This window comes from Fusarium sambucinum, chromosome IV (assembly GCF_050947815.1).
Source record: "Fusarium sambucinum isolate potato_lamoka chromosome IV, whole genome shotgun sequence".
NCBI classification, from domain to species: domain Eukaryota; kingdom Fungi; phylum Ascomycota; class Sordariomycetes; order Hypocreales; family Nectriaceae; genus Fusarium; species Fusarium sambucinum.
Genome location: NC_139291.1, coordinates 2462954 through 2489263, shown reverse-complemented (window position 1 = coordinate 2489263; position 26310 = coordinate 2462954). Strand labels below are relative to the sequence as shown.

General features: G+C 48.0%; 10 protein-coding genes across 10 annotated transcripts; 6 read left to right on the top strand and 4 right to left on the bottom strand.

Moving 5' to 3' along the window:
- Nucleotides 1-400: 400 nt before the first annotated feature.
- On the bottom strand, nt 401-2123 carry FSST1_000838 (AFG1-like ATPase-domain-containing protein; the record flags this gene model as incomplete). Its single annotated transcript, XM_083234927.1, has 3 exons — nt 401-1256; nt 1305-1755; nt 1811-2123. 3 exons carry the CDS (start codon nt 2121-2123, stop codon nt 401-403), a joined length of 1620 nt encoding a protein of 539 aa, XP_083091020.1.
- Nucleotides 2124-2942: 819 nt separating this feature from the next.
- FSST1_000837 (cupredoxin domain-containing protein) lies at nt 2943-3604 on the bottom strand (the record flags this gene model as incomplete). The annotated part of the gene is made up of 2 exons (XM_083234916.1): nt 2943-3293; nt 3347-3604. 2 exons carry the CDS (start codon nt 3602-3604, stop codon nt 2943-2945), a joined length of 609 nt encoding a protein of 202 aa, XP_083091019.1.
- A 2287-nt stretch (nt 3605-5891) lies between these two features.
- Nucleotides 5892-6605, top strand: FSST1_000836 (uncharacterized protein; the record flags this gene model as incomplete). Its single annotated transcript, XM_083234905.1, has 1 exon — nt 5892-6605. One exon carries the CDS (start codon nt 5892-5894, stop codon nt 6603-6605), a length of 714 nt encoding a protein of 237 aa, XP_083091018.1.
- A 4358-nt stretch (nt 6606-10963) lies between these two features.
- On the top strand, nt 10964-11832 carry FSST1_000835 (uncharacterized protein; the record flags this gene model as incomplete). Its single annotated transcript, XM_083234894.1, has 2 exons — nt 10964-10978; nt 11059-11832. The coding sequence occupies 2 exons, from the start codon at nt 10964-10966 to the stop codon at nt 11830-11832; spliced, it is 789 nt and encodes a 262-aa protein (XP_083091017.1).
- Nucleotides 11833-12903: 1071 nt separating this feature from the next.
- FSST1_000834 (uncharacterized protein) lies at nt 12904-13557 on the top strand (the record flags this gene model as incomplete). The annotated part of the gene is made up of 1 exon (XM_083234883.1): nt 12904-13557. The coding sequence occupies one exon, from the start codon at nt 12904-12906 to the stop codon at nt 13555-13557; it is 654 nt and encodes a 217-aa protein (XP_083091016.1).
- Nucleotides 13558-13828: 271 nt separating this feature from the next.
- FSST1_000833 (Metallo-dependent phosphatase-like protein) lies at nt 13829-15244 on the bottom strand (the record flags this gene model as incomplete). Its single annotated transcript, XM_083234872.1, has 4 exons — nt 13829-14838; nt 14899-14989; nt 15053-15176; nt 15228-15244. 4 exons carry the CDS (start codon nt 15242-15244, stop codon nt 13829-13831), a joined length of 1242 nt encoding a protein of 413 aa, XP_083091015.1.
- A 581-nt stretch (nt 15245-15825) lies between these two features.
- Nucleotides 15826-16179, top strand: FSST1_000832 (uncharacterized protein; the record flags this gene model as incomplete). The annotated part of the gene is made up of 1 exon (XM_083234861.1): nt 15826-16179. The coding sequence occupies one exon, from the start codon at nt 15826-15828 to the stop codon at nt 16177-16179; it is 354 nt and encodes a 117-aa protein (XP_083091014.1).
- Nucleotides 16180-18157: 1978 nt separating this feature from the next.
- Nucleotides 18158-19356, top strand: FSST1_000831 (phospholipase D regulator; the record flags this gene model as incomplete). Its single annotated transcript, XM_083234850.1, has 2 exons — nt 18158-18302; nt 18365-19356. The coding sequence occupies 2 exons, from the start codon at nt 18158-18160 to the stop codon at nt 19354-19356; spliced, it is 1137 nt and encodes a 378-aa protein (XP_083091013.1).
- A 1119-nt stretch (nt 19357-20475) lies between these two features.
- On the top strand, nt 20476-22996 carry FSST1_000830 (cullin CDC53; the record flags this gene model as incomplete). The annotated part of the gene is made up of 5 exons (XM_083234839.1): nt 20476-20543; nt 20594-20684; nt 20733-20766; nt 20865-22756; nt 22808-22996. The coding sequence occupies 5 exons, from the start codon at nt 20476-20478 to the stop codon at nt 22994-22996; spliced, it is 2274 nt and encodes a 757-aa protein (XP_083091012.1).
- A 666-nt stretch (nt 22997-23662) lies between these two features.
- Nucleotides 23663-26039, bottom strand: FSST1_000829 (transport protein Avl9-domain-containing protein; the record flags this gene model as incomplete). The annotated part of the gene is made up of 4 exons (XM_083234828.1): nt 23663-24928; nt 24980-25192; nt 25247-25670; nt 25756-26039. 4 exons carry the CDS (start codon nt 26037-26039, stop codon nt 23663-23665), a joined length of 2187 nt encoding a protein of 728 aa, XP_083091011.1.
- Between the last annotated feature and the right edge of the window lie 271 nt (nt 26040-26310).

Genomic DNA, 26310 nt, shown 5'->3' with positions numbered 1-26310 from the left:
TAAATTACCATCATCTTGTATCTATTAGCCCAGCAACCCCTGGCTCGACGTGCCGGCAAGGCTAAATGCACATTCGGCTGTGATTTCAATTAAGCAACGATCCAGATAACCCTGTTAAAGCTGGTTTGATACGATTCGTGGAATTCATGAATCTAGAAAGCGCGGACAATCCATTGAACACACCAAGATTGTAAGTCAGGCTTGCCATATATCTCTATGTATGTATGCAAATATGTAGATGATAAATACATTCATGCCTGAATCCAAACGACCAGTTACCTGGCCAGTATTTGACACCTCGCAACAATCAATACAGGACCAGGCAAACGCTCGCTATGCCGAGTCTATGCCCTGGGTATAATGCATCACTTTCACAAACCAAGCTCTCATCTTTTGCTCTTTACATGGAGTCCTCCATCTGCTTACTTCTGGCTTTGATCCAATTGTCCTTATCTGGCTGTCCGCCCTGCGCCTCGAGACCCATCCCTCTCTCAACCCATTCTTTGCTCTCCATGTGCCGTAGTCGACTAAGAGCTCGAGCAAATGCAAAAGCTTCCTCTGTACCGGCAAAAAGATTTGAATCCTTCAGCTTTTCGACATTGTGCACCAAGTCGTGACTATCGGCAGCTTTCTCGGCGTCAGCGCCCTTCACACCTTGTTTCATCAAACTTTCAGCAATCTCGTCACGAGAAACGAACAGCTCTGACAGAGGCTTTTCAGTTGTCAAGACAAGCTTGGCATTGCCTTCGTATACAACGTCGATAAATGTGATGAATCGACGCGCAAGATCTCGTTGCTGGTGAGTCATGCCGGGGATATCAGTGACGATGAATGCCTCGTAAGAACGAACAAGCTCGATGAAGTCAGCAGCGGACTTTGGTTGTCGGATCAGCTCGTCAAAAGTAAACCATGCTGCGCGGCCACTGACTCGGGGGACATAAATTTCGCGGCCCCAGACCTTCTGGACTTCGGGTCGAGGCTCTAGCTGTTCGGGGTCGCCGAGGAATCGGAACCATTTCTCGGCGTGTGCTTGGGCGTGGCTGTCGAGCGACGTGTGGTATACATCAGATGGCGGTCGGGGAATTTTTCGGTAGTCTGTTGGAGAATCTAGGTTGATAACATGCAGGCGGTTTTTGAGTAGCTCGATGGCAGGAATAAAAGACTCTCGCTGAACGCCGTTCTTATACAGTTCATCAGGACGTCTGTTGGATGTCGTTACGAGCACTACACCGTTTGCCATGAGAGACTCGAGTAATCTTCAAAGTGTTAGAATTGCACAATTGTCTGTATAAGGGCACTCATACCTTCTCAAAATCATGGCGTCCGCGACATCAGTGCATTGAAACTCATCAAAACAGAGAACATTTCCCTGTTGAGCAATGTCGGCTGCGACATAAGGCACACCATCAATATCGTTTCCATGCTCCATCTTAAACTTGTGCAGTCGCTTGTGCACATCTTGCATGAAGTTGTTGAAATGGATGCGACTTTTTGATTTGACAGACGGGGGTAAAGTGTCGTATAAGAGGTCCATCAGCATGGTCTTGCCGCAGCCAACATCGCCATGAAGATACAAGCCTTTGGGGAGGTCGCTGGAAATCGTCCCGATGGCGGATTTTTTGCCACTCGAGCCAAAGAGGGACGAGAATATGGATTTCTTGGTCGGCTTGAGCGATTCTATACTGGGATGCTCGACAGGAGGGGCGTCATATTGTTCCAATTCATGATACAGGTTTTGGAAGTTTTGAATAATTCCTTGACATTGTCAGTGTTCTTTGAAACAATTTTATTATAGTCCGACTATGCTCACCTCTTTGGTGTTCATCATTCCGTAACCTTCCCACTGCAACCCTTCTGTCGTACTCTGGAATTGGACCTCCGCCATGAATAGGCTCAGCGTCGACTACTGTGGCCATGGACCGAGAACGGTTGGGGCATGATGTTGATATATTGGCGCCTTGAATCGCAAGTTCAGGTCGTATTTTGCGGCAACATGAGCCTGCTCTCAGGGTATGTGGCGCTGCAGTCGTCCGAAACGTTCTTGCATACTTGCCGCTATCCGTCAAGGGTCTAACGACTCGAGGATGACGGATAACGGTGCTGCACCTCAGTGCGCCTCGCATATTGATCGCATACAAGTGTTACTTTTTGAGTCTCTAGTCGTTCGCGATCGATCGCTAGTTCGTCCCAGAGAAGATACTTGAGTTGTGATAAGTAAATCGAGGAGGGGAGCTTGTGAATCCGGTATTGAATTGACGATGGAGGTGGGCCGGGTTTAGAATTGATCTCCGGTGTTTGACTTCCTTGGACCCGAGGCCTGCCGATACTCCCGCGATGGTGTCACCCGTAGTTTAAGCGACGTCATACCACATTGCCGAGGTTCGCTAACATGCTGGCTTATCAATCTCCCAATGATCTGAATTAGTGGGCTTACCCTAGATGAATATTCTAGAAATGGATCAGATTCTCGAATGGTCAGCTGCTTACTAGAGACTTTCTTCAAAATGATGATCAATATGATTAATTTGTGCTTCTTTGTCAATATCGCTAATAAAAGCCTTCATGTTTGGTTATACGTTGGAGTCGAGGATGAAAGGTCAGTCAATTGAGTTGACGGTGCGTGCCGAAAGAACTCCGAACGTTTGATCGCCTACTCCATCTTCACTATCTACTATCCTCAGCAACAATCACAAGTCAGACCACTGATATGTATGCAAACATGAGGCTCTTCAGGCCAAGAGTAACCACATCCGGTCCAAGGTAGACCTATCATCATAGCAATATCAAGAACAACCAGAAACGCTATATTGGTATACACATTCTATATACAGGATCTCAAGTATGTGATTATTGATCCCTAATTACTCCAGCTGTTCCAAGACCAGCTTCAAACAAAATCATGATATTCGTGTCACATTTTGACGTCGCACAATCTCTCCAAATTAAGCCATGATATAGGCAAGACCAATGGCAGCAACAACGCCAGCGAAGGGAGCTCCGAGAGTACCAGCTGCGTTGTCGTCGTCGTCTTTGCTGCCCGAGGACTTGCCAGAGTCCTTGTCCTCACTATCATCCGCGTCAGCATCATCGGAGTCAACAAGCTCGCCACCAAATGCTTTCCTGCCAGGGTTAACACCGGAGCTCAGCTCTGATGCGCGCTCCTTGTAGTCGGAGAGAGTCTTGTTCTTGTCAGGGTTGATGATGCCAACCATGCCAGAAGCACACTCCTTGCCCTGAGAAGAGTAGAAAGGAGTAGGGTCGGTGTCGTTGACTGAGACTTGGAAAACCTTGTCCTAGAGAGCGTGTTAGTTGATTCGTGAAAGTCATATAGGGCGTTGCAACCTACGGCAGATCCAGAATCAGTGGGAAGGAAACCAGAGAAGAAACCACTGCCAAGATCAAGGGGAGAGCAAGGATAGCGGTAGTCGCCAGCGACAACACTGTGGTTCTTGGGCTCAAAGTGGAATTCGAGGACATCACCCTTCTCGGCCTCGACCTCCTCAGGGTCGAACTTGTCGTCACTAGTTGCAGTGATCTTGATGGTCTTGGCGGTGGCCAAATAAACCATAATAGCCGAGGCGAACAGAGTCTTGAGAGAAGGCATGTTGATTAAAGAAGTTGTGCAAGGCTGTGGAGTTCGGAAAGATGTGGCGGGTATGAACACTTTAAGACAGACAGATTAGTTGTAGATTGATGGATTGAGAGATGAAGGTGCTACGAGCATGTAACTGTTATATACAGATACCTAGGTATATAAAAAGAAAAGCCCAAGATCAGGTCAGGAATCGCCTGTTGCCCAGCAGCCCCTTATCCAGGCAGTTTTTCTGTGTCACTTCTTACATGGGCCCATTGATGCACAGCTCTCATTGCCTAACGAAGCCGCCAAGGGTCACTTCTGACCAAGGAGAAGCGCAGTGACTCTTCATCTCAACGGAGGAGGATTCGCTGGTTTGTCGGATATTTCTGCCGTTGAGGCCCCTGTTTACTTTGTGACCCGGCAACCAGAAAAATGTACAAGGATTTGTCGTTTAGGGTAGGCTAGGGAGTTGATACCAGTTCACACAACGTTGTTGAGAACAATAGTTGACAAATAATTTACTTTATTTCTCTATTTCGTATCCTTAAATGAAGAGCCAATACTTTATCAAGATAGGAAATGGTGAAAGGCCTCATTAAATATTGACATATATGTTTGTTCTAAGTGAAATGGAGGAAGTAGAAGCTCTGCTACTCGACGTAGTGGAGAAGTGATGATGGGTTACAAAAGACGGTGTCAAAGTATCCTTGCTGCTGATCTATAAACACAATATAGACATAATTCATGGCTTGGTTGACCGCTTTCAACACAAACTCATGCACAAGATACAAACTGCTGAGGTACGGTTGTCACAAAGGTAGATGCTCCCGTAACTACTAATGACATAACAGAGCCAAGAAACCACAGCAAATAACATGGCGGGAGCTACCTACAGTTACTTCTCAACGGCTGCTAGTCAAAGATAAACTGTGCAGTAGTTAGTTGCTCTTTGCAACAAGACAAGTCTCCAGCCTAGCCATGTTGGAAGCCTATTCTCCAAGCCATCCTTTAGCCTGACCCATCTTGGTGTTTCGCGACTCAGTTCTGTCCTCCGTCTCGACCAATTTATTGTATTTACCGATCCAAGTCCCGGAGACCGGAAACTGTCCCGGACCTGATCCTTGATTTCCCAATTCCGGTTCCGAAGCCTAGCTTAAGCCTAAACATTCTCGGTCGGACACGAATTAACCTTCGGATGATGCACTGCCTCTGGGGCGCTTTACTAGCTAAGCTTGGTCTGGGCACTAGGTCTGAATGCATCTGAGAAGACCTTGGTCAGGACATGACTAGTCTCCTTTCAAGGTCTATCATGAAAAGGACTGAACATGGTGAACTGGAGGCAACGAATCATTATACAACAACTAAGACCCTTGGACACACCTCAACATTTGAGGATTGTCTACACAGAACGTAAAGTCTAGAGATGATTGAATTGTCGGATGGTTTTGTGCCGCACGGCATAGTTAACCACCTGAATAGGATGTTCATGCAGAAATACCTGTCTATCTGGCATAGTCCCTACCTACCCTACTACCATATAATCTAGTATGTTGAAAAGTCAACCTTGGAAGCATGCCATCAAGGGTTACTGCAAGTATATCGGCATCGGGAAAGGATTCACAATATCTCTTGCGACATGTCACTCTAATTTCCCCAATATCTCCACATACTGGGTACTTCTTCCGTGGCTGAAGGTCGAATGACACATTGTTAATGAAGAGAAGCAGGCTTGAAAAGGACTAAATGTTTCATAGTATGATGAGATGGCATAGCTAATCCGTTATAAGACGTTGTAATATGGTGATCTACAACTAATGGATCCTGGTCGTTAATCGAAGTTATGACCTTTCCTCAACTGGGGAATTTGTCGTGAGAACCCAGGTCCCACTAACTTTGTCTCGCTCATTTGCAACTCATTCATTTAGACCCTAAGAATAGAATGATGAAGTATATCTATTCAATATTGAGTCCGGCGCTATTCTTAGAGAAGCTTTAACCGTTCGTTCGCGAGGTTCATAGAACAACATCAATGATGAGTGCCAGGACACGTGGAAGAATGAAGTAGACTGTTCAGTGATCTCCTTTGACTGCAAGACGTCTTTTTGGAAGTCAATGCTTTGAGGGTCGAACATCGAATCGAACAGTGAACACGAATGGAAAGCAACCTGTCTCTGACAAAGGATATTCGAACAACAACCCCCCAGCTGTCAAATTAGATGTTTAAATACCAGGGTAGCGATGTTTTTCACGATCAGTATCACCAAATTATCAACTTACAGAATTTAAAAATAGCCTCCGCAGCAGATATTGCACAATGGCGACCCAGACGCTTCCTCGAAAGAGATACCTAAGAACCCGGGCTACTACACAGCCTAAAACACAATCCCAGCAAACCAGCACAAAATCGACTCCTGGATCATGGATCAAGTCCAAAATACTGCCATGGTTTGCCCCGTGGTTTCAGCCTCATCGATGCTACGACCCAGAAGAGTCGTTTATCCCATTTCCCAAGGTTACGTTCCTGATAGATGAGCCAATCAGACTAGAGTGCCAAATATGTCATCAAGCGAACTGTCAGATCAGGTCCGATGCAGAGCCGCTTGACGAGTCTGATTTCAGTTTAATGCCGTGTGGACATGCTGCTTGCTCAAGTTGCCTCGAAAAGTGGTTCAAGACTCAGGATACCTGCCCCTTCTGTCGAAGTAAACTTGCTTACCCTGGGTGTGGACACGCAATTCCAGCTAGGTCCTTGACCAAAGAAGGACTTCATCTGCTACCGAGGACATTGCCAGACCAGGGCTGGATCCCAAGTTTCTGCGCACAGTGCCTCAAAACAACATTGATGACACACGCAGAAGAGAAGTTTCAACAAGCTGCACAAGAGTTTCGAGCGGCAAGACAGCGCTTCTCTCAAACTCAAGCGACGGCTGATGAGCTCGCCATGTTTTCAAAGAGGGACGAGTTTGAGACGGTGTTTCGAGACGAAGTCTACTTGAAGCAGCTCAACACGTGGTTGACAAGCTGGTAAGGTTTATCGTGCAAAATGCCATGACTCGACCCCGGGCAGCTAGGGAGGAAGGGATGGGAATAGCTCGCGGGATCGATGTAAGTACTACATACACCATCCGTGAAAAAGGTTGAAGTACACGATACTTCTGGCCGAAGTACGAATATCAGCCTATCGTTGATGCTTGAGTCAGGAAAAACAAAGATATACAGGGATGAGAGCGCTGGAATATAGAGAAAGGGTAACACAATGCAACAATGGGACGTATTATCCGTCGGTGAAGCTGTCATGTTTAAAATTTGCACAACTGCCACGTTTTTCTCTTGTCCCTTGACCGCCTGAATCGTGAATATTGCGTGGATGTTACGTATCTAGACACGCATACATACCTACTAACTGAAAATAATTTCCCCGAACATGTTGAAAGACGGACCGACAACTCAGCTCGGCTGGGATCTGAGAGTCAATCTAATATGTCCTGCATGAGCCTGACTCTCACTCTGAGTCGGTATCGGTGTCTGCATCCCAGCCGAGATAAAACTTCAAGCGCCGTAATTGACTCGACGGCTTATTATTGGAAGTCGGCAGCGGAGGTTGTTCGGCTGGTTGGATGATATGCTTGGCTGATACATTCATTAAGAACTGGGTTTGCAGTTGTAATACCCGAGAGAGTCATTTTTGGATGCATCCATCAACAGGAAATGGAAGCAAAAAGAAAAAAAGAGTCAAAGGGAGGAAAAATTGATCAAAGGGAACGCCGAATGAGAAACAATACCCGGCGCATAGAGGGACCCACTCTCACCGGCAGCTCCGTGACCGCGGCGGACAATAGTGGGCCTCGGAAGTCGGGACAAGTCAGGGACGACAATCTTTACCACTCAGCTACCTGTTGCACATTTTACCAAGAGATTCTGCGTGAAATATCTCTCAGGCATGAATTGAATAGGTTTCTGGTGTTACACAGCTTGTGAATAGGCACCGGATCGAACTTGGGTTATTGTTACACCTACCGAGGTCCTCGGCTGATGGTTGATGACCAACGTATACTGCATTGCAGTGGATGGATCGTGGATGCCAATAGGTCCCCCTTTCCATTCTTGTCTCTCAGATGGCGTATTACGCAGTTGTTCAGCTTGGATGTATTCTACTATACTTGTAATAGTCGCTGCGGAACACAAATCCGGTAGCCTCCGTTACCATTACCACGGTACTGGGATTGCACGACCATGCCCATGGCATGTTTTGTTTGACGTATCGCATAAGCGGCTGAAAAAGCCTGACAATACATGGAGAAGGTCTGATAAAAATGATGTGTTTTTGAATGATGAGTTGGTTGTTTTGTGTTTCGACAAACTTTAGTTTGTATTGTACTGATTACGCATCACACCAAGATTGGTTGATATAAGAATTGTAGAATCATATAGTAACGGAGGTAATAATGAAAAAAACACCATTTTGTTCTGTTGTCTCAATGCAGTCAGTATTTGAATCCGGCAAGTCATGTTTAACAACTTCATGTTGAGTGGTTGGTCGGCATTTGCCGAGGTGGAGACAGGGTCTGGATCTTGAGCCCCTCAGCCACATTCAGACGTTGAGTCCCAAACCCTTGGAACAGCCTCTCTTCTTCCCTGACGAAGATCGAGATTAGGGGGTTCTAACCGCTAAAGGGAAACAGTGGAGTTGGCTCACTTCCTAGAAATTGGGGAAGGGAATTATCTAGATAAATGGTACCGTAGTGCAGAACTGCCAGGTGGGAAGGCACATGACAATGTTCCCTTGGTGATTGCTTCCTACCTCTTCAGTTTTATGGCCATCGTCATACAACTAGAACTCGGCTCATCGTATCATGACATTGTCATTTCACCTCGAACCTTGAGTACATATCTAGAAAAGGCAATTCAACCACCACCACCTCATTGATGAGCTTCCTATGGTTTGCCTCCCAACCTCTGCATTATACTGTACGGCACTGTACTGCATGGAGAGGCTTGTCTTTGTGCCGTTACAAATTGAACCGCCGCGTTGATTGATCCATGCATGGATACCCTCCCTGTCCTACACTCGCGCAACTGGTTCTAGGCCTTCACTCTGTCGTCGCCAAATTCGAATTTTCGTTACAGCGCTTCAAGATGTTGCTTTTCTTGAATTTTGCGCCCGTTTCGAATCGCTTCGTACGGACAACGGATCCATGGATCCTGGCTTTGGGCTGCCTCTCCTGAACCCAATCATCACCGCTTCTTGCTGTTATGCTTGGCCGTTGGTGCCGGGCCCAAGTTACACGCCGTCGGGCCCATGGAGTTCGTGCAACCTACCAATCTTTTTTACCACAGCACCAGAACACCTGGGCTGTAAGTAGTGTCGATCCACCAGTCAACGCCTGAAACGCCTTCAACGGCGATATACGACATCTCTATTGCTATCAGTCTGCTATGTATTTCTTCCCGTTCCAATGTTTCCCGTCCACTAATCGTGACAGACCGTGCATACTTAGCGTTGTCCCAGTCTTTGTGTACTGTCCTTTATTGACCTGTTCAGTACCCTGAGTACTTACAGGACAGTATCCTATCTCGAAAAAAGAAAACGGCGCCCGGCAACTCGTCCACCAAAGCTTAGCCCTTACTGGCAACTGGGGAATGGCCCAGTTTACCCCCAGGGGTCCACACTTTCCGTCATGACCTACCTGCTACTACCTAGACCAAACACGATGCCTGTCAGCGGGCTAGGTAATTCTCATCAAGATGCTAGCTGGCTAGCTAACCTTGACCTTGACATGGAACTTATTAGCTCAGAGGTAAGAGCCGCCCCTCGATTAATTAGCTACCTGCCTTACAGACAAAGAAGGTCATGTTCTGATGCATCGGTCTCCGACAATAACGTGCAGTTTCTTCAAGCAATTCTGCACAATTGTGTGAACCTCGCACTGTTGGACGATTTGGGAGGGCTCGATACTTTCGTCTCTCCAAAGTCTTTCCAAATCGATTTCAAGTCAAGGATGTGTATTTATGAGCGCGTGGCTCAGCAATGATCTCCGTATAGTGCACCCTGTCTGACTTACACCCACCTTATCGCCACAAGGGGGCAATAACGGCTCACGCCAACCCGTCTTCCATTGCAGCGACTTTTCCAAAGTGGGTGTGATGTATCGTCTGGTAGCCGTGTTCTCGGAGCTCTTGGGCTGGTAATCACCGAATCACGTCGTTGTTGATGGATTCCTCCCTGACCATAGAACGAAGCCCATTCATCGAATCGCTAACATTGACCTTTTGATCCTCGTCCCTCTGTTGTCCCGGACCTCCGTCACTCAGCTCCCTCTCCGCTTTCCACGAACTCAAAACCTTCTCAGCCACTACCTCAAGCGACAAGATCCCTGGGCAGCTTGTATGCGGCATCACCTCCTGTTCAATCAACTGCAACTTGGCACACCTGCTCAATGAAATCCCTTCTCACAAGTTCCGATACAGTTTACCATGCCACATCCCTAGGCCATCTCATTAAGGCCTATAACATGATATACATCTCCTTTACTAGTGGGACACCTGTCTAATCTTTATTGCACGCCCTCGCGTACGCACCGTGACGCTGCGAGCGTAACTTCGTTCGCCTCTTAGTCCACAAATGCAACGAGATTTGGATGGGATTGCGAATAGACAAGTCAAGAGCAGCACCCAAGTGTGGCTTGTTACCATTTCCCACATATCGAGTTGGTGGCGCGCTGCTCGCTCGCCCGGTCCCCTGACTCCCTGACTACTCACTTGACCGGTTCTTTTGTCGCAGATTGACTTGCGCTGGGATTGGAGTTAGTTCATAACTTTTATTTCATAGCGCAGCCCTGTAGCTTTCTCTACATAACTAGCATTGAATGGTCTCGTCCGTCCCGCTCCAGCTCGGTCGTCGTTCTCCCAATAGGGCTGCCTCGTCCGTTGATGGGTTTCTCCGAGCCCTCTATACATGTATCTACTACTTTCTTCATATTGTAGTAGAGGCCCCCAATCCCTCTGTATTCTTTCACCCTCTCTCCAAAAGAAAATATTTGCCGCCGTGGCTGACATTTCCATGTAGTAGCGGGCCCTCTCATGAGCTTGTCATCTTAAGTCTTTATAAACACCCAGGTATATGTCACTCCCGTGCCCCATCAATCTTTTCGATAAAAGGGAAAGCGTCCCGTTAGACCTGGGTTCTCCTCATCTGAACTATCTCAGCTTGACCCATCTTGAGCTCTCGCACCTGTCTTGAGCACTTCCTGTTGCTCCTGATCAGTGTTATTTGACCAGCCTTACGGTGTTCTCTCAAGGTAGTCGTTGTTGGATTCCTGAACTATCTGGATGCCAATTCTCGACACACTTGAAAACGCTTGCTTTGCTACATCTATAAACGACCCAATGTCCACACCAGCAGTACGTTCCTGTCCTTTTGTCTGCCCCCTTTCCCCCTCTTCGTCCATCGCTCCTAACACTAGAGTGTCCCCGTTTTTTAGCAAAAAGCCAACCTTGCCCGGATCAGAGATAATCAAAGAAGATCCCGGGCCCGTAGGAGAGAGTATCTTCAAGAATTGGAGCAACGACTTCGAATGTACGAGCTCCAGGGTGTTGAGGCGTCTTCAGAGGTACAACACGCTGCGCGGAGGGTTGCAGAGGAGAACAGGCAGCTTCGTGGTCTTCTCAACCGACATGGAATCGGCGATGATTACATATCTAACTACTTAAACTCTGGGACGGTGACACAAACAGACCAGACAACATTATCATCCTTCGCCTCCAACACGCCAAGCGAGAGCGTCCAATCCCTCCAACAGGTTATTGCTCCCAGAAGGCCTGCAACTCTTGAAACGGGCGTGTCTTACGTTATCCCCCCGCAGGATAGCCGTGAACCATCTATCGCCAGTGGATCTACAAGCAGTTCTTCTCTATGGGAGCCTGGCCAGCCCATTCAGCCTGGTCCAGCATATGCCCACACCCATAGTCGACCACTCCCTTCTAACGTCTCGACGCCAGTGCCAAGGCACTCGATTACTTCGTCGATGCACCCTCAGCAATACACTTCGCACATGTTTTCTGACCCTCAAGTTTCGCGGACCGAAGGTTATCATGCTATCACTGCACAAGGGCCTTTGGTGGATGACCCTCGTCGGCACAGCTATTCTGTGGCACCTATGCAAACAGATGTCTCGTCATCGTTGGGCTACACTTTACCAATGAATACCTTTCATAACCCGGTTGGACAGGATGGCGGTCCTCCGGGGCCGTGTTGACTGGATAATGATCATGCAGAAGGCTTTTCACCGACCCAATGGATTATGCGGCCCCCGTGGGCCTCAAAATCTTCAGGCACTCACTCCGAAACACTCTCAAAATCTACTTCAGTGTTATGATATTTCCCATAAACAACTCCGCACGAAGCAGAGTCGACGATGACCGGTTCCGCCCCACTACCGATCAATGAATATACTACGTGCCTTGGCCAAGATGATGAGATATGAATGGCAAGGCAAGATAGAGCCCCGATGGTCCACAGTCCTGTTTCGACCCGGTTTACATGACGCAACGCTGGTAACTTGAAGAGGCATAATTCGGTGCTGATACGATTTGTTAATTCACCAAACTTCGATCATAGCGCAGCATTGCTCAAAGAAGCTCAAGACTGTTTATACGATGTTTTCTCGAACTTTTGCACTGCAAGAACAAAGGCCTGGTACTAATATACTCTCTACGGACAGTCGATGCAATGCCATACTCGAACACTCACAGAGGTCGTTCGAACAACCAGTGCTGATGGACAAAGAGATTGCCAGCAAGTATCAAAGAGAGATAGATCACAACAAAGACACCTTATATCAAATGACATATTAGTTCCAACTCGCTTCATTACACCTACAGTACTTCACACCAACCGCGATCTCCAGGACGACCGACGAGCCACGCTTCCAAGTATAGGACAATGCTTGACAGCACAGGAAGAGAAGGCCCAAGAGTTGAACATTCTTTGTTTCTTTGTGAAATACAAGGTGAACAATCGCTCGAGAACACCCTGAATACTCTACCTTGAACTACGCAAATGTTCAATCAGAACCATAAAAGCCATTTGATATCCATACTCGATGCTTCATCCAACTTTCAATCATGTCACATTCTGCATCAAGCCAAGGTTTTATCAGCGAACAAATCTATTCGACCCTTCGGAGATTGAGCATACATCTAATTGCACCCATCGGTGGTCTTCCGCAAATCAAAGTCACAGTAGCAACTCCAACTTTAACCACCATTCCTACATCATACGCAAATTGTCTGCTTCCAACAAAGGAGTGGAATAAACTGCATTCAACATGGGTGGGAAGACGAGCAAAGCACTTCGCCAGGAACCCCCCGAGGAAAGTGCAAAAAATAACCAAAAGGAGATCAAAGCAGATTTCGGTCAAGGACCGGCAAAGGACGTCTGGTCCAAGCCCCTGCCGCTCAGACTATCGAAGAAAAGGCCCTCACAACACGCTCCAACGCAGCAGAGAGACAAGTGCGAAGAGAAAGCTGGAGAAGAAGAGGCCGAACCCGAACCAAGTGAGAGATCACTACAAGAATCCCAGGAAGTGAACGGTCAAGCTAACCCAACAAGCAATGGTTCGAGTGCAGGTTCACCTTTCCATATTGACGACGTCAATGCCGGTATCGTTGTACTTACTCTCATCACTGATATCTGCAAAAAGGCTAGAAAGCCTTCCGACCAACAACAGGAGCAGCTACGTGCCGTTTTTGGCCAGATGCCGTATCTCTTGACCTCAGAGGCACGTGAACAGCAGGGAGAAGAAGAACTCGTCATGGCCATTCAGTTTCTGACGACAGTGTACGATCATCCTGAATCGGTGAACTGGGGAGCCATTGAAAGTTTTGACAATTTGCAGCTTGCTTTGGAAAGCCTGAAAAAGTTTGGCCACCGAGTAGAAGCCGAACCAAGAGAAGGACCAGGGGGTGTTTTCATTGTATGAGCTTGTTTGGCCATTTTGTTGGAGTCCTACCACGGAATGTTCAGTACATCAATCGTCAGATACTGTTGTGTTGGCTGTTTAGCATTTGTATGGCGTATTAGCAGCGATACCCCTTAGTCAGGCAGCAAAAGAAAATGAATTTTGAATTAGTACAACTCCCGCGCCGATCCATAACCCCAAAAAAAACCCAATGAATCTCCTAATGTAAAGACCACCTTATGCATAGCGATCAAGAAAATAAATGCCAAACGTATGCTACCTATCTATCCAATCACAAAAAGTAATCAGCAACCGGCTTCTTAGCAGGCATGCCCCGCGAATCTTGAGGTGCAGCCTGGAAGACTCTGTAGCGTCGCGCAGGTCCGCTCCTTGGGGGCATACTGCCGTCCATCATAGCTCCGGCACCGCCATCACTCCTCCCAACATCACCGTTGCTTCGGGCAAAAAGACCCGTGCCAGACTCATCTTCAGAGAGTTCGAGGACAGCAGCGACATTGCCGCATCGGTAACAGTAGTTTGGAGCGGACCAAACAGTGACAATGGATGCGTCAAACATTTCCTTAAAACCTTCCATGACAAGTTGATGAGCACGTGCAATGAGACTGAGGTCGTTGCGGTGATTGAAGACTTTGACAATATCTGCACCAAAAAGGAAGCCTGCTCCTCGCGGCGAGAGACCCCAGCCGTCGATCTCGTCAGGGTCGGACCAGAGGAGATCACACATTGCGCCTTCATGGGGTACTTCTTGCTTTCGATCTATCAGTCGGATCTTATCCACTGTATCGACCAAGGGACTTAGGCCACCATGAACGCAGAGTACTGCTCCAGCTGGGTTTCCGACTGAGCCGCCACTGGACCCTGAGGCGCCCGAGCCTGGTGGTCCAGTTTTATCCATGGCCGTTCCGCCTGGGCTTTGAAGCTGATCTTGCGAACTTCCATCTGGCCGGCGTCGGGGGAATCGACTCATTATGGAGCCGTTCTGGTCGCAAACCTCGATTTCAGTCTCGTCGTCGACAGGCTCCACACCAGGAGACATTGTGTTTGAGGCACCCAGCACGATTGCACCAAGCGCTAGATAGTCGAAGACGTCGCAACAGTAGCGCCATACATTAGCACTGCCATACTTTCTTATACATTCATCGTAAAAGCCGTAGACTGTCGTTATCTGGCGAGACTCGTGGTTGCCACGAATTAGAGTCATTCTGTCGGGGTATCGGACCTTGAGGCAGAGCAAGAGTAGAAATGATTCTAGTGAATAGAAACCGCGATCGACGAAATCGCCTAGAAATTTGTGTTAGTCCAGATGAGATTTGCAACACCGCGCCGGATGAAATGTCGTACCCATGAAAAGGTAATTTGTATCAGGAACATCGCCACCAACTCTGAATAGCTCCATCAGGTCGTGGAACTGGCCATGGATATCACCGCATATCTGCCAGGGATATCAGCCGTTGTCGAGATACAGCAGATGCCTTTAATAAGGAACAGCGCATACCGTGACTGGCGCCGTTACAGTGACGACGTTTCCCTCTTCTATTAAAAGCTCACGCGCTTTGTGGCAGAGCTCACGAACTTGTGCCTCTGGGATCGGTCGGCATGCGCGCAGTTGCGCAATGGCCCTAGGATCAAAAGGTCAGTCCGGTAATCGGCGATCGGGCTTTAAGCCTTACTTGTCAAGGTCGCTCATTATTGCGGGAGTGGGTGACGTTTGGGGCGCGCCGGGCAAAATGTTGTTCGGAGGGCGTCGAAATAAAAAGATTAGGATAGGTAGATATATACTAAAGTATAACTTGGATTTGCGATCTGCCGCCAAAGACAATGCTTGGGGAAAACTGAAAGCTGGTCGCGTGTGTGTTGGAGATAGATTTGGAGATTTCGTGATTCGCGCCGGTGAGTGACGCTCTATCCGATGATAGCAGCCTTATCGAGGTGGAGCCAATCTGGAAGCTGCAAGCTGCTGCCCCGCGGGAGGTTGCTACTATCGGCGTTACGTTCTACCGATGCCGAATTCCCTTGAACCGGTAGCCAATGAGAAGCATAACATAACTCAGGTTTGAATGGGCAGCTCCGGATTTCTGGATCACCACCACAAATCGCTCGAGAACACCGGCTCGTCGACCTGGTCAACGCGTGTCGAGAGGACGATGCTACGGTCGTTATGTGAGTTCAATGGCACCCTCAATCCATTGAATCACCCGCTAACGACCAATTGAGACTTTTAATCCCTTCTCGAACGACCGCCCGCTTTCTGGACCCTGGCCTCATATCATGCCACCACTCCTTCACCCAAAGTCGCGAATGACGTCGTCGCTCTTCGCAACGACCGTCGCCGCCTGCTTTATTGTCGTCACAATCCCTCATATGCTTCCTTGTCCTGTTCCCCGAGCCCGATTCGCCGATGGAGATATTATGGTTGACGAAAATGGCCGACGATTAAGGTGGAAGAGAAAGGATGCAAATCCCAAGGTCGAAGACGGAATCGTCCAATTCAATGATGTGTCAACCGAGGAATCTGAAAACGCACTGGACAGAGCCAAGAGGGAATGTCCTCTACCGAAGCCAGGAGGCGTGTTAGGCGAATGGCTGGGTTTTCATAAGAACGATAATGAGGCGGGGCGATGACCGACGGAAATTGTTCCAACAACTGCATTCAGGCTACATTGAGCACATTCACGCCCAATCACATACCGATACCAATAGCATTGACAGCTACGAAAATGGACTGGAGGGGCGACTTCCTGCCAGCTCTCGTTTGGCTTGTTTAGCTATTTATCACGAAACATTGGCTGGTCAACACTTACGGCCTTACAAATACTAAAATACAGATAGACCATTTTGAAGAGGGGGTTTTCCCAGGCCTTGGAAGACCGGATCATACATCAACTTCATTGAGGTCAATATTACTTTCAGCTGTACTTCAACATCATATTTTGATGCGGTTCCAAAGGAATTGTATTGAAGAAAATAATTTGACAAAATACTAGAAAATCAAAAACATTCAAAACTATAATTGGTGCGATCTGTATCGTGTCTGCCAAGGAATGATGACTGACTTACTCGTTGAGATGTTATCCATACGATATAGGTACTAAGGTAACTATCATGTTGGTGGTTAGGTAGCTGTGGAGTCGATGAGCTAAAACCGGGAATTAGAGCCTAACGAGTTGAAGATTGTTTTATTGAGGCTTGATTGGACGCAACTCATTTCATCAACTTTCAATATTCCCTAGGAATATGACTGAACAATAACGCATCATAGTAATTAGATCTTGTGCTGGATTACCCGCTTTGATGCAGCTTCCGAGATTGAATTTGTTTGAAACAAGATTTGCAAGGTATCTAAGGGACATGACTACAGTGGACATGATAAGTGTAACCTCTGATGCATGCGCAAAAGAAGAACCAACAGAAACTCGCGAGTATGAATATCCATCTCCAACAAATACCTCAGTCCTGGACAACTAGGTAGTTGGAAGGCTGACTGGGGTCAGCTACCGGCTCGTTGTTGGAGAATCGGAGAATTCACTACTACGGGTGGTAAATAATAGAAAAATAAGATTTGTATGACATTATTGTTAGTAAGTGGCCATGTGAAAGTTGAAAATGACAATCTAGAAAAGCTTCCTGATTCTGATACTTGTTAGGCGCTACCTATGGAGCAAGGCAATCTGTCTGTCGCGTGATGTTAATTAAACGCTGTGACTTTTTCCCGCGTATCCGTATAAATAGAGTAGCTGAGGACAGACCCTGTTGCTCCGTGCTTTTATGGGATCTACGTAGCTGCAAGGAGGCAGCCAGCAGGTATGCAAATAATCAGTAGCCACTCTGGGCAAAACTGGGATTGACAGGGGTAATGCGAGGATGACGGATTACAGTTGGAGCTTATCATCTTATTCTGGGCTGTGGTACTCTATAGAGTTTATTGTGTCAATACCTAGCAAAGCAAGTATGTACTCTCTTGTGTTTACAACGGGCATCCATTCTCTCATGATTTCATTCTATGGTGGAGGAAAACCGGCACAAGACGCTGGCTGGTCACGGCGCAATTTGGATTAGTAGCTAACCTTGGCAATGACGCCTTTTAGCGCTTTCAGAGTCGACAGGAGACAGGTAATCTCACCCGCTAACGGTCAATGGATGACGGGCCTGCACAGACCAGCGCGTCGAAACGCCTGGTCATGGAAGGTCGGGACCAAGAACAAGGACATGGAAAGACGCTCTCCTCCGTAATCTCATCTTAATTTCCCCATTTTCATTGAACGGATACCTACCTTTTTTTTATTAATGTTTTCTGTGTCTCTCATGTATCTTGCGTAACTCGAGTCCAGCCTTGACGGTCACCAGTTTAATTACCCAGTTACCTTACCTTGATTTTTACTTATTCACTACGGCATAATCAAGTCAGGCCGCTGTTGTGGACTTGTCCTCTAGGTACCCGTCCTGCGTGTCCGCCGGCTCAGCCGCGCTCCAACAAATCGATTGCCATGAGAGTTTGCTCTGAGTGCGTTTTGCGATCGCCCTCGCCGGCTAAGACATCCGGCTGAAGATATAAACCAAAGCGATCATTGACGAGGCTTCTTTCTGTTGCCGCACACAAGTCATGACTCCATCTTCTTCGCCCCCACGAACTGGAACCGGTAATGGCACACATTGCGACTCTTCCCATACTTATGATTCTGGTCGTACGCTGAGTAGCTCTGTTGCGAGCCGATCTGCCCGACTGCGCCCTCCTCGATCCTTACCACGTAAGCATTCACAAAGTACAAGACTTTGTTGCTTGTTCCTCGAAAACTGACCTTCAACACAGCATGGATCAATTCTTATGACGGTGAGCATGGCTCGGCGAGCGACGACCAACTACGACTTCTTCAGCCTCCCACGCGCGCCGTTCCCCCTCAACACAACTCATTGCCAAGCGATCCCCAAAGACGGGTCTCAAAAGATGGCTTCGTCGATCCACAAGATCCGCTTCTAGGACAGGGACAGGAAACGAGAGGTAAAATTCCTCATTTTATGCGTTATGGGCGCGCCTCGATGCGTGGTAGGAAATGGGACCATTTGAGATCTGCAGAGCCCGTTATTGTGCCCGGACACAAACCAGCTTTGACCTCGCAACCAAGCGTAGCATGGCAAGACTTTGTCCAGTCGTCATCTTGGGGTCGTATGACGAACGAAGACTCGAAAGTGATGGATATTGAGGCTCTCCGAAACTTACAACCGAATTTTGATGCGCCATCCCGACACCCCTACAACGCTGAAGAAGCCAGAATATCCCGAAAGAGGAAGACCCTTGCCCCATATAAACGCATCTGGTATATGGCTATCCGCCACTCTCTCGCCCCTCTGATGTTTAGACTGAGCGTCATGGTCACCTCAATTATTGCACTCGGTGTCGCAGCACGGATACATCAACTCGAAGACGTCGATAGCACGGACTCGGCCGAGGAGACACAATCTATTGTTGCCGTCGCTGTAGATTGCGTGGCCATCCCATACATTGGGTACATGATCTGGGACGAATACACTGGAAAGCCCCTGGGCTTACGATCAGTAGTCTCTAAGATTTCCCTGATCTTGCTCGACCTGTTTTTCATCATTTTCAAATCCGCGAGCACAGCACTCGCCTTCGAAAGCCTTGTTTACCACAACCTGTCCGATCCTGCAGTGCGGAACCTATCCAAGGCTCTAGCAGCATTCATGCTATTAGGATTGATTGCCTGGTCGATGAACTTTGCAGTCAACATATTCCGCACTGTGGAGCGTCTGGGAGGAGGTGAGGACGACAGTGGACACGGTTAGTTACCTAGTTAGTCAGGACGGGGAATTGGTGCAACGGACTTGGCTTTTGAATTTTGGGATACCCCTTTGAGCAGGGAGTGCTTATGGCGCGCGGATGGTTGGGATATGACATTTGACTCTGATATCACGGTAGACCGTGTTGAGCGTTCATTGCTGCTTTTTCCTTTTCCTTTATCAGTATTATCATCATCAGTCACGGTCATGGCTCCATTGGTAGGCAGGTATCTTCCATACCTACCCCATAAAACGTATATTTCTTAGTGTCAGGGACACCTCAAGTAGATGAAATGAATAAAACTAGACATTGTATAATGCTTCATGGTGAAATATTTAAAAAGACAAGAGTGGTATTAACTGGCAGTTCTTTATCTACACCATTCTTTTCCTTACAGTGAATCTCCAAGGTTAGGTTAGTTCATTAAACTCTGTCAATTTATAAACTGTATGTGTTTCGTGGCGTCTACTACTCAGCCTTGAAACAATGGAATCTTGAAATAGACTCCCTTCGTCACACTCTCCAGACCCTTGCCCGTGCCTGAAGCGGTGACAAGTGGCAGAACTAAGTACTAAGCCACTTGTAGCGAGGGGTGGCCTTGCCTCAGCCAACTAAGGTAGACTACGCCTTGCCATGTCTTCTCCATCCCAGCTGCGGTCTGACCTACTGCCTGATCTTCCTCCCATTCCCGTACACTTACTTGACCGTAAAGAACCGCCCTCATTTCACGAGTTGTTTCCTTTTCATGACTCATTTGGCGCGGTACGGACTGATTTAACTTTATAATCTGTTGCTTTTTTCAAAAGAAAAGAAAAACTTTATCAGCCCTTACTTTCATGCTGCTTTCCATCTGAAGCCGCCTCTTAAATCGACAGTAGACTTCCTCGTTCTTAAGGATCTCGGACCCAGCTTTGACAACATCTTCTTTCCAAACAACTGCGCCGAGGATTATCCATACCACCGCATTGAACTTCCGCCTTCCAGCTCACTGCTTTCTAATTTCACACCATACAAGCCCACCTTGTCGACTGTGACGACATCGCGTCGAGCCCCTCGATACCGACCCCGCCTCCATCGTTGATACCATCCTCAAACCAACATCAACATCCGACTGTTCGCGCACGATGGCTGCAAAGATGGGCGCGCCGAGCCAGATGCCCCCCATACCCAACAGGGAGGATATTGGGGCAACGTAAGCCGCACGCGTGAGAACTCTCCAAGTGCAGAAGCTAACTGGAACAGATGGACCTACCTACAGGCTGGAATCGCACGCGTCATGAACGAACTCGAACAGGGTATCGACATGCAGATGTACATGGGCGTATATACGTTAGTGACATTTGATTGTAGCTCATTGGGGTTATGTACTGACACCTTATAGCGCTGTCCACAACTTTTGCACATCTCAGAAGGCTGTCGGCATGAACCCTGCGATGCACAATAATCACCGAGGAGGCGAGTACAAATAGCATGTTTTTTTTTACTTGTGGACGATATATCTAACTTTTGACAGCGCATCTTCTCGGCGAAGAGTTATACAATAAGCTTATAGATTACCTGAAGCACCACCTCGAGGACCTGGTAAACCAAAGCAAAACGCACACTGACGAGGCTTTGCTCGCTTTCTACATTAAGGAATGGGGCCGATACACAGTCGCTGCCAAGTACATCCATCACCTTTTCCGGTACCTCAACCGACATTGGGTGAAGCGCGAGATTGACGAGGGTAAAAAGAACATCTACGACGTCTACACACTACATCTCGTACAATGGAGGAAGGAGCTCTTTGAGAAGGTCAACGTCAAGGTCATGGATGCTGTCCTTAAACTTGTTGAGAAGCAAAGGAACGGCGAGACTATCGAGCATAGCCAAATCAAGCAAGTCGTGGATTCTTTCGTCTCCCTGGGACTGGACGAGGCAGACCCATCCAAGTCCACGCTCGATGTCTATCGCTTCCATTTCGAGCGCCCGTTCCTCACTGCTACCAAGGAATTCTACCTTGCCGAGTCGAAGCAGTTTGTGGCAGAGAACAGTGTTGTGGAATATATGAAGAAGGCTGAGACACGTCTTGCCGAAGAAGAGGAACGCGTTGGCATGTATTTGCATCGGGACATTGCCCTTCCGCTTAAAAGGACTTGCAACCAAGCTCTCATTGCGGACCACTCAGCTCTCCTCAGAGAAGAGTTTCAAGTGCTTCTTGATAACGACCGAGAGGAGGACATGGCCAGAATGTACAACCTCTTATCAAGAATTCCAGATGGCCTGGACCCTCTTCGAGCCCGTTTCGAGACACATGTCAGAAAGGCTGGTCTTGCTGCCGTGCAAAAGATTCAGTCTGCGGAAGGTGACAAGCTCGAGCCAAAGGTTTATGTGGATGCTCTACTCGATATTCACACGCAGTACCAGGGCCTTGTCGAGAGAGCTTTCAAGAACGAACCCGAGTTCACACGATCTCTGGATAACGCATGCAGAGAGTTTGTCAACCGAAATGAAGTGTGCAAATCCGGGTCCAGCAAGTCGCCGGAGCTACTGGCCAAGTACGCTGATGTTTTGCTCAGAAAGAGCAGCACAAGCATCGAGGAATCCGAATTGGAACATACACTCGATCAGATAATGACGGTATTCAAGTACATCGAAGACAAGGATGTCTTCCAAAAGTTTTATTCTCGTATGCTTGCCCGACGTCTAGTGAACAGCAACTCATCTTCCGATGATGCTGAGACCAGCATGATCAGCAAACTCAAGGAAGCTTGTGGTTTTGAGTATACCAACAAGCTCCAGCGTATGTTCCAGGACATGCAAATTTCAGGGGACCTGAACAAGGAGTTCCGGGTTCACCTCGAAGGCGTTGAGTCGACAAAGGTAGTTGACTCAACTTTCTTCATCTTGGGAACAGGTTTCTGGCCGTTGACAGCGGCCAACACTGACTTCAACCCGCCTCCCGAAATTGCAGCCGAGATTGAGCGATTCACCCGCTTCTACAAGCACAAGCATGATGGCCGTAAGCTTACGTGGATGTGGAACCTTTGCAAGGGTGAGATCAAGGCAAGCTACTGCAAGGCAAGCAAGACACCCTACACTTTTCAGGTATCAATCTACCAGATGGCCATCCTACTTCTTTTCAATGAGAAGGATAGCTATAGCTACGATGATATCCTCAGCGCTACCCAACTTAGCAAGGAGGTTTCAGACCAGGCAATCGCTGTTCTTCTGAAGGCAAAGGTTCTCATCATGTCAGGTGCTGCTGGTGAAAAGCCAGGATCTGGCAAAACTTTCAAGCTCAACTATGACTTCAAGAGCAAAAAGATTCGTATCAATCTGAACATTGGCGGTACCAAGGAGACCAAGCAAGAGGAGGTCGAGACTAACAAGACAATCGAGGAGGACCGAAAGTTGGTTCTTCAGGTATGTATTTGCTTCCTCTAATCGCGGAGAATTTTACTGACTCTCTTACAGTCCGCAATCGTACGAATCATGAAGGCACGTAAGAAGATGAAGCACACGCAACTAGTCAGTGAGACCATCAACCAGATCCGGTCGCGGTTCGTGCCCAAAGTCGGCGATATCAAGAAGTGCATAGAAATCCTGCTGGACAAGGAGTACTTAGAGCGTCTGGAGGATGATGAGCTAGGATACCTTGCCTAAGTCTTGGTTGATTGTTATAGCATATCGTTACGAGGTCAAGGTGGGTGACTCACCTTTGCTCCTCGTTTTATCACTCACCGTATACCCAACTTGCTACGTATACCTCAGAGGATGATTATTTAGTGATCTCAGCGGCCATGAGCGGCTAGGAAGCGGCTATGGGCAAAGACGATGAGGATGGGAATTGGTCAACATTAGATGGTCGGCACCTCGAACCCAGCGCAGAGTGCTATGAACCCCCCCCCCCCCTTTAACACCCCTTCATTTTATCCTAATGTTCGTTCTACATGTTCTTGGGTCTCTGTCATGGCTTGGAAGAGAGAAACGCCTCAGAGACAGGAGACTAGGTCATTGGTATTGATGGAGGTGCGGATATAGGTATAAAAGGGGTCTAGAATGAGCTGCAGCGAGGAAAGAATGTCTCAAATACACTTGAAATCAAGAGACGTCCATACAAAGTCAGACTCGGTTTGTCCGTTCTTACGTTTGGCTAGAGTGATTTGTCGTGACTTGATCAAGTATAAATTATAGATTTTGACGAGCTATACTAAATGCCATATATGTATGTATGGATTTCGCTAAGAAAAGTCACATACTTCGGTTTGTGCTATCATATCCTGTATGTCATGGTGCGGTCGTCCCATATAGTCAGACTATATTGGTTAATCAATCCTTCATCGCTACCCCGTTCACGTCAGGGTGAAGACTTGCACCAGCCAGTTTGTCCTTCGAACCAACGACTCCCTCTGTCTGAAATCCGTCGTCCTCCTTTGTGGGTACAGGCGGGCCAGGCAAAGGCTTGTTGATTCCTGAGGTTGGTCGGCTGCTGGGCTCGCTGACCCCTGAGAGTATACTCTCGCTGAAGCTCGCTCCTCTTTGTGTTCTTGGACCCGGTTCATCCGAACTACCCCCTCGCGATATAGGAGTGCTGATCATCTGGTAATCTCTATCAATTGGACTGCTTGATGTAGAGTCATCGGCAGACTTGTCGGGTTTGGTGTTTGCTTTGCGACCCCAACCAGCCCCCCAGCCACTCGTTCGACGTTTCTCGCCAGCCCAAGCGGTCCAGCTACCGATGTAGGCTCCTGCTCGTGCACCGGCCGATTGTCCAGTCTGTCCGACTTTGGATGCATCGGAGCCAGTGGACTGGCCAGATGCATCTTGGGGAGACGCTGCTCGTGCTTCCTCAGCACGGCGTCTTTGGGCTTCTCGTAAAGCTTCCATATCGGCATAAAGTTTGCTGAGGACGAATGAAGCCTTTTCTCGGCCGGCGGCGAGATTCCTGCCGAGGACTTCTCGACCTTGAGCAAAACGCTCGTCCAGATGTAACTCTTTTACTTGTTCTGCAATACGGCGTTGAACATCCTCGATATTGAGACCGCCTGCGCAAGGATGCCGAGGGTCGACAATGTCAAATAAATGAGAATCAGTGTGTGTGTTCCACATGCGATAGTTCTCGGTACGCTTCCAAGCCTCTACCCACTCATAGCCAAAGTCAGCAACAGGATCGCCATCAACCTCAGGAAGCATTGCCTTGGGGTTGTTTGGGTTGGCATTGAGGTAGTTGTGGTATTTGACGGATGAGATGAGTGCAAGAATATACTCCTCGAACTGTAGCCTAATAAATTCCTCGCTGCCGACGTACTTTAACGTCTTGGGTCTGTTAGGATTGGCATCATCCCATGTCTCGTTAATCTCATGGGTCAAGTAATCTATCCATCTTCGGTCCGCAGCTGTAAGGGTAAGAGCGGTTCTGAGCTGTTGTGAGTTGATAACGACTGATTCTTCATCCAAGTTAATGAGAATATCACTATAGCGATCTTTCTGCTGGAGCAAGAGAGAGTTTGTGCTGCCAACAATGTAGGACTTTGTACCAAAGTCGGCAAGAATGTCAAGTTGTTGCAAGGGGGTGTAAGGCCCAAATAAGCTTCCCTACCCCTACGTTAATTTCTGCCAGACACGACTTGGTGCGCCGAGACTTACCTTGCCAAATATCTGGAGAGGAAGACCCATGTAGCATAACAGAGAGTTGCGATCACTAGTTCGCAAACTCGTAGGTTTTGACAGGCTCGTCTCATAACTATTGAGTTCAGGGTCTGCACTGTCTTGGAGGTTGCGAATGAGGCCGGGTATCAGGGACAAAAGAGAAAATTGCATCATGCACAACTTGTCACATCTCGAGCCGAAGAAAAGCATCTGGCCAAGTTAGTCAGCGTTGAACGTTCCAGGGGGCGCAAAGGCAGATCTTACCTTGGGTTGAAGAAGACAGCACTTCAGGAGAACTAATGTTTGCCATTTGTACTCGTGAATCAACTCTCGGAGACTCATACCGAGATACTGGTCTCGGTCTACCTGATCGTTCAGCACGTTGGTTTTCTCATCTGCTAAGCTCTCCTGGAACCTGCGGAGGATCTCAACATCGGTAAACTCGCGCTGAGCGAACCAAGCCTGCGTCACGATACTCAGGCGCTCGCGAAGCATGCCAAAGAACTGGGGGCTGTCGGCAATGACCACAACAGCCTTTTGGACGGTAGAACGTGTGACGTCGGCAGGGCGGTTGATAAGTTGGGTTGAGTCAAGCTGCCGAGTACATGATATTCCAAAGAGTGACGTAGCAGGCTTCGTAGCTGTCTCTGGGCGAAGAAGTGTGAAGTAAGAAAAGTCCTCTTCCGATCTACCCAATGTTCTCAGCACCGTTAAAAGCAAAGCGTCGCCATTCCAAGTAGATGAGGCGACTGCAGTCAAGTGGGCGAACTCACGCGTGCGCACCATCGCTCAAGGCCATAAAAGGTAGCAAGGACCAGCCATAGTCTGCGGCTGGATCGGTCCCCTCTTGAGCTCCAAACCAATTCTCGACTTCGGGGCCTCTGGCATGATGAAATCCGACAACGGTGACGAGCGGTATGAAGTCGGCCTTGTTGAAAGGTGCGGGCGAAGAGGGCAGAATCGGCGAAAGGATAGATTTGAGGTCATCGTTTGACTCGGGCGGCGGCGCGCCAAGACCGATAGGGGATTCGACAGGAGGAGATTCGTCGGAGCTCATTGTACTGATCTTTCTTCTTCTTTTATTTCTCTTTGGGGAGGAGGCAATATGCTACAAGTCAGCCATAAATATTTTTGCTCAAGAGTTTTCCTGGATAAGTCGTGTGTCTTTTGTCCTGCCGTTATAGAGGACTTTGCTTGACTCGTGTGCGGAGGGCGAAGGCGAAGGCGTAGAAGTTTTGGACGACGAGGCGCCCAGTTCTCGAGAGAAGCTGGGTGTCTGTTTTGGTCAAGTAGCCCTTTCTGAAACCGTTGTCGAAATAATTCTGGTG